This window comes from Pygocentrus nattereri, chromosome 3, assembly GCF_015220715.1.
Source record: "Pygocentrus nattereri isolate fPygNat1 chromosome 3, fPygNat1.pri, whole genome shotgun sequence".
NCBI classification, from domain to species: domain Eukaryota; kingdom Metazoa; phylum Chordata; class Actinopteri; order Characiformes; family Serrasalmidae; genus Pygocentrus; species Pygocentrus nattereri.
Window position 1 is genome coordinate 40822845 of NC_051213.1, and position 14147 is coordinate 40836991.

The window sequence follows — 14147 nt, forward strand, 5'->3', positions numbered from 1 at the left end:
CAAAGCAGGAGTTTGGTTCGCATGGCCGGAAGTAAGTCAGACTTTTTCCCAGTGAGAGTTGGACTCCGTCAGGGCTGCCCTTTGTCACCGATTCTATTCATAATTTTTATGGATAGAATTTCTAGGCGCAGTCAGGAGATGGAGGGTGTCCGGTTTGGTGACCTCAGGGTCACATCGCTGCTGTTTGCAGATGATGTGGTCCTATTGGGGACATCAGGCCGTGAACTTCAGCTTTCACTGGATCGGTTTGCAGCCGAGTGTGAAGCGGCCGGGATGAGGATCAGTACCTCCAAATCCGAGGCCATGGTTCTCAAGCGGGAAAGGGTGGAGAGCCCTCTCTGGGTCGGGGATGAGCTCTTGCCTCAAGTGGAGGAGTTTAAGTATCTCGGGGTCTTGTTCACGAGTGATGGTACAAGGGAGCGGGAGATTGACAGGCGGATTGGTGCTGGGTCAGCAGTGATGCGGGCTCTTTACCATGTTGTGGTAAAGAAAGAGCTGAGCCATAAGGCAAGGCTCTCGATTTACTGGTCGATCTACGTTCCCACCCTCACCTATGGCCATGAGCTTTGGGTAATGACCGAAAGAACGAGATCGCGAATACAAGCGGCCGAAATGAGTTTCCTCCGCAGGGTGGCTGGACTCTCCCTTAGAGATAGGGTGAGAAGTTCGGTCATCCGGGAGGGACTCGGAGTAGAGCCGCTGCTTCTTCACGTCGAGAGGAGCCAGTTGAGGTGGTTCGGGCATCTTGTTAGGATGCCTCCTGGACGCCTCCCTTGGGAGGTGTCACAGGCAAGTCCACCGGGGAAGACCCAGGACACGCTGGCGTGACTATATCGCCCAGCTGGCCTGGGAGCGCCTCGGAATCCCTCCCAGGGAGCTAGTGGAAGTGGCTGGGGAAAGGGAGGTCTGGGCTTCATTGCTCAGGATGCTGCCCCCGCGACCCGAACCCCGGAGAAGCGGAAGATGATGGATGGATGGATGGATGGATAATCCTGAAATCGATGCCTGCAACATGTTCCAAGAATGTTGGCCAAGGAGCAGTTTAAGACTAGAAACAATAGGCAATGCCTTCATGCTTGGCTTATAAAAGGAGCATCGAGGAAGGGCCGAGCCCACGTGGAACAAGGACGAGTTGAGGCTCACCACCAAACATCAGCGATAAATCCAATAATTTAAAAATAACTCATCAGTGGGCATTTGCTGGTGTTTCTCCCGCCACAGTGCATACTACCACCAAAAGATTCTGAGAATTTGGAGAAATCTCTGTGCATAAAGCCCAAAAAACCCAACTAGATGTTGTGATACCCTCCCTTAAACACTGCCTATTCAAAAACATGGTGAATGTCTTATTGCCTGGGGTGTGTACACTTACGATCAGATATGTATGTCAAATGTAGCAGTCACAACACAGAAGGAGAACTCTAATTCTTTCATTATATATAATGTGTGTGATGACATTGAACTGTGATATTAATCCTACGGAAACTTTTTATGTAGGAGGAAAAGGAAACAATTAGTCATATTTTCTGTATTAATGTATTCCATCAATACTTGGGGAAGCAGTTCCAAGCAAATTGGCTACAAGAGAAAACTACGTATGCAAAAAGCACCGTTGTGTACCTCGGAAAGAAATCTGCTTTTAGGGTATTTTAGTGGGCTATTAGCAATTAGTTACAGTGCTCCTGAAATACCTGGGCAGTATCTATTTAGCTATATGTATAGAATACTTTGAATTAAATGAGAAAGGACACATATAAGTTGCACATACAGAATGTGCCCTTATATGTTTGGATATTCCTGCTTGTGTGTTTCATTGCTTTACTGTTGAGTAGTATAAAAGTTACCAAAACTATTCAGACTACCCTTCTAAAGAATCCAGCTGCTGTAAGGTGCACCCATTGCTGTTCAACAGCAGACAAACAGAGTCTTTAATCTCCATAGAAAAGCACTGCCATTAGAATGGGATGCTCTGGAGCAGTCCAATGGGAAGCATCAGCTAGAGGGTTATAAAGTCCCTCCCCCAAGCATTGGGCTGTGGAGCAGTGCATTCTTTGGAGAGATGGAGCTCCATCCAGTACCTTGATTTTAGAAATGCTGGGTGAGCTGGTGTCTACAAACGTTTGGACACAATAGTGTACCTTCACTAAACTGAGATGGTCATCCATCCTGCCAGTTAGCAGTGTACGTCCCTTCTCGCTGCAGAGTGAGGTACAGACCACTGCTACATGACAGTTTTGGTGTAATCCTAAAATCACTGCATATTTAAATATATATTTAAGTATTCAAAACTGTTGAATATTCTGCAACGTACAACTTACTAATGACATTTTTTCCATTACATTTCAAAAATTAAGTAGACCCTGTTTTTCCTTTCTCCACTCCTTGGTATTTTAATTATGTTGGCAGATGTGTGTCTTCGAACAGGGCCCAATCACAGTCCTGGAGACCTACCACCCTGCAGAGTTTAGTTCCAACCGTAATTAAACATACCTGACCCTGGTAATTAAGTCAGTAAAGGGAGTCTGGACATTAAAGTCAGGTGTGTTGCATCTGAACTTTCCAAGGTGGTAGATCTCCAGGATCAGGTTTGGGTACCCCTGTCTTAAAACCTCAAAGGTCTCCAAGCAGTGCTGTACCTACCTTTTGGACCCCAGTGCAAACAAAAGAAAAGCATCCCACCTTTTGGAAGTTATTTTCAATGAATAAAAGTCTCTAGCACCTAAAATGAACATACATGTTTGTTAGACTACCTATATGTCATATTTGTCTGTCTGACATGCAACTGGCCAATAACGCCACTCTTGCTGTATGCCCAAATGAAGCCCCCACCCCCATATTTATAACACTGTCTCCAAGTTCATCTCTGCACTTTTCGTGCTATACTGTGAAGATTCCTAGCAAATGTCTCTTATCAACATATCAAAATTGGTGATACTGAGTTGCCCAAATTCTGTGCTTTGTAGGAAACTGCTGTCTTTCACAAACAGCTGGTTCTCAGAGTAGCACTCCAGCCCTAACGCCTTTCGAAATCCTAAGCTCTATGTAGCATCTATGTAGTATTGGAATCTTACACTATGGTTTTAACAACATCAGCTAATTCGTCTGTGTTGGGTCTCCCAAAAACATCTGAGCACAAAGATCGTACTTATACTACTTTCGTACTTTACCTGCTCAAACACACCTGATTACACTCATCTGTTAACTGTGTGGTTTCACAAGGGTGCTTGAGCAAAGACAATACTTGCTGGACACTGGCCCTCCAGGGGCCGTAATACAGAAACTCTAAGTCTGAAATCTCGTCTGTTTAGTAATCATGACAATTTCCATCCATCCATCCATCCATCCATTTTCTAAGCCGCTTCTCCGTCAGGGTCGAGGGGGGATGCTGGAGCCTATCCCAGCAGCAGGCGGAAGGCAGGATACACCCTGGAGAGGTCGCCAGTCCATCGCAGGGCAGACAGACAGACACAGACAGTCACTCACACACTCACACCTAGGGGCAATTTAGCATGTCCAATTGGCCTGACGGCATGTCTTTGGACTGTGGGAGGAAACCGGAGAACCCGGAGGAAACACACAGACACGGGGAGAACATGCAAACTCCACACAGAGAGGACCCTGGTCACCCGGCTGGGGAATCAAACCCAGGCCCTCCTCGCTGTGAGGCGACAGCGCTACCCACCACGCTTTCAGTTTGACAATTTCCAGCGTGGCACCGTGATAGGATGCCAAGTATGCAACAAGTCCAGTTGTGAAATTTCCTCGCTACTAAATATTCCAGTCAACTGTTAGTGGTATTATAACATAGTGCACAGAGGTCAATCGCTACAGACCTCCAAACTTCATGTGGCCTCCTGATTAGCTCAAGAACAGCATAGTGAGCTTCATATAATGGGTTTCCAAGGCTGAGCAGCTGCATCCAAGACTTACATCACCAATCGCGATGCAAAGCATCGAATGCAGTGCTGTAAAGCACACTGCCACTGGACTATAGAGCTCTGTTCTCTGGAGTGACGAATCACACTTGTCCATCTGGCTATCCGCTGGATGACTCGTTGCAGTCGGATGGAGTTTGGCGGTTGCCAGGAGAATGGTACTTGTCTGGCTGCAATGTGCCAAGTATAAGGTTTGGAGGAGGGGGGATTATGGTGTGGGGTTGTTTTTCAGGAGTTGGGCTTGGCCCCTTAGTTCCAGTGAAAGGAACTCTTAATGCTTCAGCAGACCAAGAGATTTTGGACAATTTCATGCTCCCAACTTTGTGGGAACAGTTTGGGGATGGCCCCTTCCTGTTCCAACAGGACTGCACACCAGTGCAGAAAGCAAGGTCCATAAAGACATGGATGAACGAGTTTGGTGTGGAAAAACTTTGACTGACCTGCACAGAGTCAACCTGATACAACACCTTTGATGAATTAGAGCGGAGACTGCGAGCCAGGCCTTCTCGTCCAACATCAGTGTCTGACCTCACAAATGCGCTGCTGGAAGAATGGTCAAAAATTCCCATAAACACACTCCTAATCCTTGTGAAAAGCCTTCGCAGAAGAGCTGAAGCTGTTATAGCTGCAAAGGGGGGGGGGGGGGGGGGGGGGGGGGGGGGGGGGGGGGGGGGGGGGGCAAGATCATATTAAACCCTATGGATTAAGAATGGGATCTCACTCAATTTCATATGCATGTGAGGGCAGGCAAGCGAATACTCTTGGCAATATAGTGTATCTACACTGAAAACTGCTCAGCTTGAGTGTTTTTTTTTTTACTAAAACTGTTTAAAAACAACCAATAAAGACACTGCAGACACAACCTCACAATTCATTAGAAGGAATGACGTTAGCACGGTGGGCTAAAGTGTTTGGAAAGCTGAAATTGGAGAACAGCAATGCAAGCTTGACCTGTCATATCTTAACTAAGACAATAAGATAGGAGGGAGTCGTATTACAGAAATTACCTATCATTTTATCTTAAGATCTGACAGGTCAAGATACAAATTTTCACAAATTTGTGTTACAAAATCACAGTGTCACCGCTCGGCAGTTTCGGTTTCCTAAACACTTTAGCTGCCCATGCTAACGTTATTCCTCCTAATAAACAGTCACACTTTCAGCCCTGTCTCCTCATTATTCACCACCATCACTGTAATATGTTATCTGATGAGTTTTCTCTACATTAACAAACAAAGGCAATAAGAAGGGTGCTGGAGATCGTGTCTGTAGTGTCTGGGGCTTTTAAAATACTGCTAGAGAAAAACTCTCATAAGCAATTTTTTAGTGTAGATAAATATAATTATGCCAATCATTATGCCAATTATAGTGAACTATGCTGCCTGTTACTGCATAAAGCAAAAGAAATTCCAGTTAAAACAGAAGTTAAGACTCCTCTGGGGTTGTAGAATTTAGGAAATTCTGTCTTGTTAGGATGTTTCTGTAAAACTTTTCTTATTTGAAGTTGTTCTGTAATAGCATGTTCTAAATTCAGTCCTAACTGAAGCTGTCATGGTGATTAAGCAGATAAGATTTCAGACTTAAGACGTTTCTGTAATACGGCCCCAGGTCTTGTGTAATGTCCCAAAGACCCGTTGATGAGGTTTAAGAAACAGCAAGTTTATTTAAGACTTGGATGCAGTTTAAAAGGGTCAAGAAAAGCTTTGGTGATTCATTTTTTTTGGAATGTTTAGGGTTTTTGGATTATTCTAGTGTTTGCTAGCCACACAGCTCCACTTCCAAACAAAAGAAACAGCATTTGGACAAAAAAAAATATGTCTCAGCTGATCAACTACATATGGGGTAAGTGGTAAAATGCGTAAATCTAAATTTTCATCAAACTATTCCTTTAACACTGAGATGCTTTAGGAAAGCCCAGCAAATACTTTAGCAATAATGTGGAGGTTGGAAAATCTGAAGTTTCTTGAGAAATGACATTTCTGCTAGGACTCTTTATTTTATAGTTTACTTAGAAAATGAATATGTACAAGTAGAGATGACATGAGACAACATTCATTAAACCTTAGGTATCTGCTAATACTGATACCAGTTTAATTTTTTTCCCTTAAGAACTACAAAAGGGGAACTACATCATTTTTATTATTATTATTTATATAAACAAGCTATCAGTCATTGGTTTGCTGTGAAATGTTCTGTTCTAGAGAAACTTATAAAATTTACCACACAGAAAGCTATTTTATGAAATGGTTACCAATGTACTGCCTGATGTCTTTTTGTTTTGACTACATCTAAAAAATTGACATACTGATTCCGATTCTATGACTGACACTGAATGATACTGCATGATACTATACTTATAACATGCACACAATGTAAGATAGACAGCCAGTAAGCGTTCACAATTCTGGAACAAGCATGCTTATTGGCTCACATGTTTACATGCAAAGATGTCTGCCAATCCGATTGAATGCATTCCGATTACAGATTCATCAATTATTCAACAACCTGATGAAAATCTTCGTTTGCATGCTCACAAGTAATCTGAGCCAAAATGCTGTTTTAATTAAGGCACTTAACTTACAAGAAAAAAAAAAAAAAAATCTACCAAGCTCCCAAGCAAACTTGCTAATCAACTACATTTCAGGTAAGGGGAAATTTATGCATATTGAATTTTTCATGTGTTAATTTAAGGCTACACAATAAGGTTTTACGTTATATTTCGGACTAGATTTGTTTTATTCCTCTGTAGATTCTGGATTTTAATGGACAGTTACTAGGTATTAGTTTGCTACCATTTCTAACAGATAAACACATTAATTGCATAAAACATGAATTGCAACAGAATGTTTAGCAAGATAACTGTAATTACTTGTCACACTGAAGTCACAAACACTGAAGTGAACGACTTTAGTAGATAAATATTGTTTCACATTAAATAAAATACATCAAGTAAGGTTTACAATACACTCTTTAATAGCATTGATTATTCCAAGAAATTGTGCCTCACCCACTTTATCCCAGCTAAGACTGGTTCATACCAGGTTCAACTGCAAGAACCTTTACATATACGTATTCAAAATAGGAAAAAAAAAATCCCAAAGTGTGATTTTAATAGACCATTAACAGTATTAAAATGCAAACTAATTTGCCAATTAGTATACAGCTCCGTACACTTGACTTGAAGGTACTGAAAGTAAACTTATATTCTTTCATATAGAACTATTTCACTGCAGACTTGCCAAAATGCATACTACAAGTCCCCCCCAAAAATTCAACTGACATAAAAATGTACAAAAAGAATCCATACAGTAGGTTTTTTTTAAGGAATAGCTAGCTATGTAAAAAATTACTTTAACATCATAGGAGGTGCAAACTATTTACAAACTGGCTTAAGGAACATCATAAAAGGTACCCAAACAATGACTTATCTGTAATTCCTTGCATCCTCTCAAAGACACAAACGCAGAGACTCATTGACTTTGTCAACATGTAAATCAGGGCTGCTGAATTCCAGTTTGAGGGGTCCATGTCCCTGCAGTTTAACATTTGTCCTACTGTGATTTAGCCCAGCTAATTATTAAGGTCTCTTTAACTTCAACTGGATGTATAAGAGCATGGAGAACACAAATGGTCAATGCACTAGGGCCAAGCAAACTTGACCCCGATGTAAGCTGTTTCACTTAAATATTCATTTGAGAATGGTTTATAGCTAGTTTGAACATGCTTTGAAAAATACAACAGATCTCTCTTCACTAATTGTCTTGAGATTTACTAACCGGCGCAACTTCTGGAATGAGAAGCTTATGTTGCACCTTATTCACCTCGGTCATGTTGAAGCCAAGAAGTACCGAAGTCGTCTTCTTTTGGATCTCTTTCACACATCTGGTACGCCTGGCACTAAAATGAAAGAGTACATCAGATTTGTTCATCCACAAACGTTTAGCAAGAGTCTGTGCCTCGATTCTTGTGGGATAGGGCTTATGGTGAAAGTACTTTGTGAGGAACTCTTTCCTCTCGTCAAAAGATCGCATATCCATTCCTGTTGGGTCCAGCACAAGCTTAACTGAGGCTTCAGCCGCAGCACTTCCCCTGCCGTTTTTCTCTGGAGTGGCCTCCATCTTTGGCTTGCCAGTTTCTTTTTCGCCTCTCTGCAGTTGTGAATTCCCTTTCAGCTGGACGGGATCCTGAAAATTGCCGTTCAGGTAGACGGTCGGATCTGGATTCAGCTGCCTCTCGGCTTCCTTGACATTCTTGGGAGCACACCGACAGCGCTGTACATGAATGGAAATGGTCTTGGGCGTCGACTTTTCGGAATACACCCCGAAGCAGTAGATGCACTTGAAGGCAGGAGATTTTAGGATGGCGTGAATGGTGGGCACAATGTGATGCATTGTCTTCAAATGAGTCTCGTAGTCCTCTGCGCCTCGGAGCTTCACCTGGCAGAATGGACAGTCGGTGGGTGTGTTTTTCTGTGTGGGTGGATAGACTGCCTTTGCAGAATGTGGATACATCTTTACGTAGATCTTTTCTTGAGTGCTGGTGATAAGTACAAGGTTGAGCTCCCGGTTATCCAGTAGATCTTTGGGCACATCTGTGTTCAAGTTGAAAGTGGCAAACACAAGGTTGCCTTCATCGTCACAGTTGAGTTTGAACTGCTCTTTGATGTAATCTCGGTTCTTCTTAACTTTCAAGCTGTGTTCTTTACTGGTGTGTTCCATGATCTGCTTGAAGGAGTAGAACATCAAAGGACAGAACAGACACTTTAAGCCATGCAACAAATGTTGAAAAATCCACTGCTCAGTCAGCAAAACGTTGCACCTTAGGCATTTGACAGTGTGGTTGCTCTGGATCTTGAGAAACGGAGCAAGGACGGCCAGCTCGTTTGGTTTGGTTGGTTTACGTAAGGGCTGCTTTTGGCTTGATGCTGCCTTGGCTGATGTGTTTGGTGGAATGGTCTCAGAGCGACTGCCAGCTGGAGGTCCATTTCGACTCAAAACTACTGGTGTGCTGCCGACAAACTGACCAGCGTTTGGCCGGACTGGAGCAACTTCAACAGGTGCCAGAGTGTAAGTTGGGACTCCATTTACTTTGTTACCTGTGGGAATAAGCCTGACCGACTGAGAAGCCATGACAGATGATCTGGGAGAAGGGTGATTAAGCTGCAGTCTCGGAGTCACTAGCATTGGTGGACGCACGCCAATTTTCCCTGGGAGGTTGACTTGAACCCCTGGCGGCAGGAGCATTTGCTGTGTTGCTTGGGCTTGCGGGAGGCTGGGTACTGCCATGGTCATGGGTAACTGATTTGCAGAGTCCTGAGACATGTTTGGAACCACCATATTTAAAGAGTTAACAACTGGGGCAGTAGCCAAAGTGCTCAAAGTCTGACTGATCCCAGTGGACGACTGCTGCTGCCGAGTGCTCTGAAGGGTACTTGCGCCTGGTACTAAAGCTGGATTTGGTGGAGATAAGAATATTGGTCTCGCTGAAGGGCACAGAAGAGCAGTTGTGTTGGCTGGCCCTGCAAGAAGCATAGTGCCATTAGATTTAGGCCCCAAAGTTCCTTTCATTGTCTGGGTCTGCTGTATGAAATTGGGTCTTGCAACCATAAGTGGGTGTGGCATTGCTTTTGGAGCCAGGTTCTGGAATTTGTGCTGGTCACCAAATTTCTGCGTCGGAACTTTTTCCCGGATGAAAGGCATAATATGCCAAAGCAGATCAATATGCTTTTCCGAGCTCAAAATATGATACATTAGATGCTCTATGGTCTCTGCAGGTAATTTACACTCCTTGCAATAATACTTTGGAGCCGTTATGAAGGCTTTCTTGTTTGAACCGAGAGCCTTCTTTGCATTTTCGAACTTGTGGCCAAAGTAACGGTTCAGTAACGTAGCATGGTGATTGATCAAAACATGTTTCTTCATCACGTAAAGTAAAGAGTCATGGTAGCCACAGTTTAGACACACATACCTATCTTCACCTGTGTCAGAGGCTGTGACAGAGGCTGTGACAGAGGCTGCAACAGTAACAGTCTGCAACGGGTGACTAACAGACTGGCTGGGGGTGGGGGAGATGGATCTGAATGGGATGAATGGGTTGGATGGGGGAGATATGATTTTTGGAGGAAAACTGTGGAAAAACTTGATGTGCTGCTCTGTGACTTCAGGGTGGCTGATGAAAGTGCATTTGGGGCAGGCAGAGAGGCAGGCAAGATCCATCTCCTCCCCATGATACCGCTGCACATGACTTCTGAAGGTGTAAAAGGACCGTGTGGAAAACCAACACAAGCTGCAGCATAGTGTCTCAGAGCGGTACCGCCACTGGGGAGGAAAAAAAAAAAAAAAAAAACAAACAAACAAACAAAAAAAAAAAAAATCAGAAAAACAAAAAAAAAAAAGACCGTGAAAATGACACCAATTCCCTAAATGCCCACAATTCAATGATGCACTGAAGAGCTGAATCGGTTCCTGTTGATTGTTACATTTCTTATTAAAATTAATTGAATCTTCTGTGTAATGTTTATTTCAATCAGTGAATTAAAAATATCCCAGTGATTCCAACACTTCAAAGGAAGTAGGCTATTTATATATGAAGTAATATTTCATAAATCAGACAGCTAGTCTTTATTGGAAAGTAAAACTAATGACATGCATCTTTTAAATGTTGTTTGCATTGTAGTCTACCACAATGAATTGTTGTTGGAATAAAACCACATTACCTTTTTTCTCCTTTTGCCAAGACTACCATCTATGAAGTCAACCCATTCTGTGTTGTTGAAACTTGCATCACCAGCATCAAAAGGCTTGTATTTCTGTTAATAAAAATGGAAAAATAAGCACAGATGCCCAGTTCAATATTTATTCACACAGATCACACACAGTCTCTATTAAACATGCATGTGTCCAAGTGCTTACCTCTACTAGGTCTTGACAGTCTTCTAACGCAATGTCACACAGAATACTTTTGACTCTTTTTCTCGATCTTCTGAGTTTTGTCACATCTTTCACTGGTACTTGATACATCTTAGTCCTGCAAAGTACAAAACAGCAAACTTCTATACATCAGCACAGAAACAACATTTTCAAGATTTTATCAAACATGGGAACAATAAATGTTTTAAACAGACAATAATCAAGTCAGTAATCAATTTTAACTACCACATATGCCTCGGGGAAAACACAGCATACTGGCTGGTGAACCTGGCCGTGGCATTTCACATTTTGGCGGCAAAGATGCAGAGCTTGTTGCCCAAGTGTACAGCTGACCTGAGTTTTTTTTTTTTTTTTGGCATCCATTTACCCTTCTAACATACCTATATGGTTATTCACAGAACTCCTCAGACAAATCAGATTTTGTTGCAGCTTGTCAAACTGTAGGTACCACTATGGTGTGTAGTGACCATGGTGGTCCCCGCAGCTAGGCTGGTCTGCTTGGCGTCACAGTCTACTTATTAATCTCCAAAGTAAAAACAAGCTGTTGAATAAGCTGGTGTTACACAATCACTATATGTGATGCTATCACTATAGTAGCTGAACAGTATGAAAACATAACCTAAAACAGATGATGCCAGGGCTGACCAGCCATGGTCCCACCATGGTCATGTTCTTAATAATGTAAAGATTTAATAAATATGTTCATTTTCAAAGCAACTTTTAACTGCTTTTTGGTACTAAAACATGCTTGTTAATTATAATGTATATACAATAATCACGTTTCTATTACGCTGTCCAAGATCCCCTGTCTTGGTGGTCCTAGTGGCCTTTGCAAGTTTTAATATGTCTAGTCTGGGATACACCCCACAGTCTCTAGCCATTCTCTCATATGCCATCTTTCATGGAAACCACTGTCAGGGAACAAAGCTAGGCAGCCTATCAGAGAACAGTGGGAGGGAGTGGGGGAGGGGCTTATGCCAGGCAACCACTCCTGTTCAAATGACAGGGCTTTCTTTCTTGAGTTACTCATGTATGTGTGTTTACTGAAAATGTTTTAATGGACAACTTTATGCTTCATCCTACCTGTGTAATATGGAATGAGAACTGTGTAATATGGAATCAGAAAGAGACGTTTTTGAACATTTAATTATTCCAAAATAAGTCTCAAGTCTAGAACCAAAAATCATGTCAAACTTGGAAAATGTGTCCCTTTCACTGAACCCATTTCCATCAGCCTACATGACATTATACATTATGTCTATACAAAAAAAGCCACAATCGTTTCTTGTCTTTTCTCAAAGGCTTGTTATGGTACAATATCCCGGTGCTGTTAGCACATTATACAGCTGGTACAGCCATCGACGGCTCATTAAAAGTTCTATACGTTATATCTGTTCGTACAGCAGCTATAACATGGTTATAATAAGGAATGGCCCGGTAGGCGCCAATCTGAACTCGCTGCCTGCTTTGACAACTGCGAGCCGACAGCGGAGAAGAACTGAGATTTCTGGACGTGTGTGTTGGAGAGCGACCGCGCCACGACAGCCAGGCAAACTTAGCCATTTATTTTCGTGCGCTGGGGCTTTTGAAAGGGCGTACTAGCGATACCTTTAGCGGTCCGGGGCAGAAGGCGCTCAGAAGCGGCTCCCTCCTCTGTTTTCTTCCGGCGTCACTGGAAGGCGCGCAGTGTGAAGCAGCGAAGCCGCATCTCCAGCACAAAGCCGAGCCTTGGCGCTCCGCTGCTTTCCCCCTCCTCGCTCAGCTTCCGTATGGGATGCCCGAGAGTTCCGAGAGGTGAAATATTTCACGCTCTTTTGTCTGCGCCTCAGCGAAACATCGCCAGACTCCTACTGGAAAACATGGCGGACAGGAAGAAGGGAAGTGACGTATGTGATTTGCATGTTTTACTGTGAGAATCCGCCAATGAGGGGTCGGTGGGCGGGGCTTGGTGATGTTGAAAATGTCGTGTATCGTCGATACCTCGGTGTTGGCCATGAGCTCGTGGATTGCCTCACCTGTGATCCACAAGGCCACACCTGTGGTCAGAACAGGGGGGTCACTTCAAGAGATAATTGGATTAATTACTGTGTGAAATCTACACTGATAGACTGAGGTCTGTAGGTCTGCTGGTCTTGTCTCAGAGAGCACTAGATACAGCCCTGTTAAAAAAAAGACCATCAGGATTAAAACCTGATGGTTTTGCTTCCTAATGGGAATTGCCTTAACGGTTACCATTAGAGATCACTTGTTTTTTTGTAGGACACCTTCAGATCCCATTAGAAAACCATCACTTGGAACACCTGCTTAACCATTAGAATCCTTTACGCTGTGATATTGACCCATCGGGAATACAAAGTACCATTAGTAACTATGGGACTCCATTGAGAACCATTTAAACCTTCAATGGTTTCTGTAGTTTTTTTTAGCAGGGAGCTGGGGTGAGATAATGAAATCCACGAAGGGGTCAAATTGGGATTTCAGTGGTGAGGAGCCCCCACTGGGGGTTGAGAATATGGGAACAGTATTGTTAAGTGTTTATGATATTTTGTTCAAAGCACTGACTTGATGAAAATGTGATGACCACTAATAACACCAACAGTTTCTGTCCTAATGGGTTAAATTAAAGGAAATACTTTGGTGAAAAATCAAAGTTATTAGGATTTTCCACTTACCCTAAATGCAGGTGATCAGCCAAGACAGGTTTGGTGTCAAAGTTGTTTTTTTAGTTTAGAACCAGAATTGCTAGGCTAATAGTGCTAACAAACACTGGAAGTAAATAGTCACCTAAACCACAGCCACAAACACATTTCTAAAATTGCATGGACAGAGATATGACTGGACCTACATCATCATCTGCATAATGTCCTGCTGTCTGTATTCTAGGTTAAAACATTGTTAGGATGTAGCTCAGGGGCGTGGTGTAAGACGAAGATAGGCAAGTACGCAGCATTAGCACAGCAATACATAAGGTTTGCTTATTGTAAGAGAGTTAAGAGTTGCATATCAAATAACAGCGACCTTCGAAAATGAGGCGTTCCATTTGGCAAAAACAGAACGAAGAAATCTACAAGTAGTCTGGAATATTACCATAGCTTTCCTGCTAATTCAGACACATACACACTGTGGCTTTTGGCAACAAACCACGTTCAGTAAAGTTACAGTGCAAAAATTCTGTGCATGTGGTGATGGGTTTACAGAGTTTACAGAAATGGTTGGGATGACTATTGACTTTCAGTGTATGTTAGCAATGTTAGCACCATAGCTCCAGTTCTAAACTAAAGAA

General features: G+C 42.8%; 1 protein-coding gene across 2 annotated transcripts; it reads right to left on the minus strand.

Annotated features, from left to right (window-relative positions):
- Positions 1 to 6885: 6885 nt before the first annotated feature.
- Positions 6886 to 12733, minus strand: adnp2a (ADNP homeobox 2a). Of its 2 annotated transcripts, XM_017715989.2 has the most exons (4): positions 12473 to 12733; positions 10847 to 10961; positions 10651 to 10743; positions 6886 to 10252 (listed from the first exon to the last, which is right to left on the minus strand). In XM_017715989.2, the coding sequence occupies exons 2-4, from the start codon at positions 10952 to 10954 to the stop codon at positions 7688 to 7690; spliced, it is 2766 nt and encodes a 921-aa protein (XP_017571478.1). In that variant the 5' UTR covers positions 10955 to 10961; positions 12473 to 12733; the 3' UTR covers positions 6886 to 7687. The 2 variants fall into 2 exon arrangements, with proteins under 2 accessions (XP_017571478.1, XP_017571479.1); XM_017715990.2 differs by lacking the exons at positions 10847 to 10961; positions 12473 to 12733 and having other exon boundaries at positions 6886 to 10254; positions 10652 to 10743.
- Positions 12734 to 14147: the final 1414 nt, after the last annotated feature.

Coding starts and splice junctions, on each gene's coding strand:
- adnp2a (XM_017715989.2), bottom strand. CDS start 10,954: ATGTATCAAGTACCAGTGAAAGATGTGACAAAACTCAGAAGATCGAGA. Junction 10,744..10,846: donor ACTGTCAAGACCTAGTAGAG/GTAAGCACTTGG, acceptor TTTTATTAACAG/AAATACAAGCCTTTTGATGC. Junction 10,253..10,650: donor TTGGCAAAAGGAGAAAAAAG/GTAATGTGGTTT, acceptor TTTCCTCCCCAG/TGGCGGTACCGCTCTGAGAC.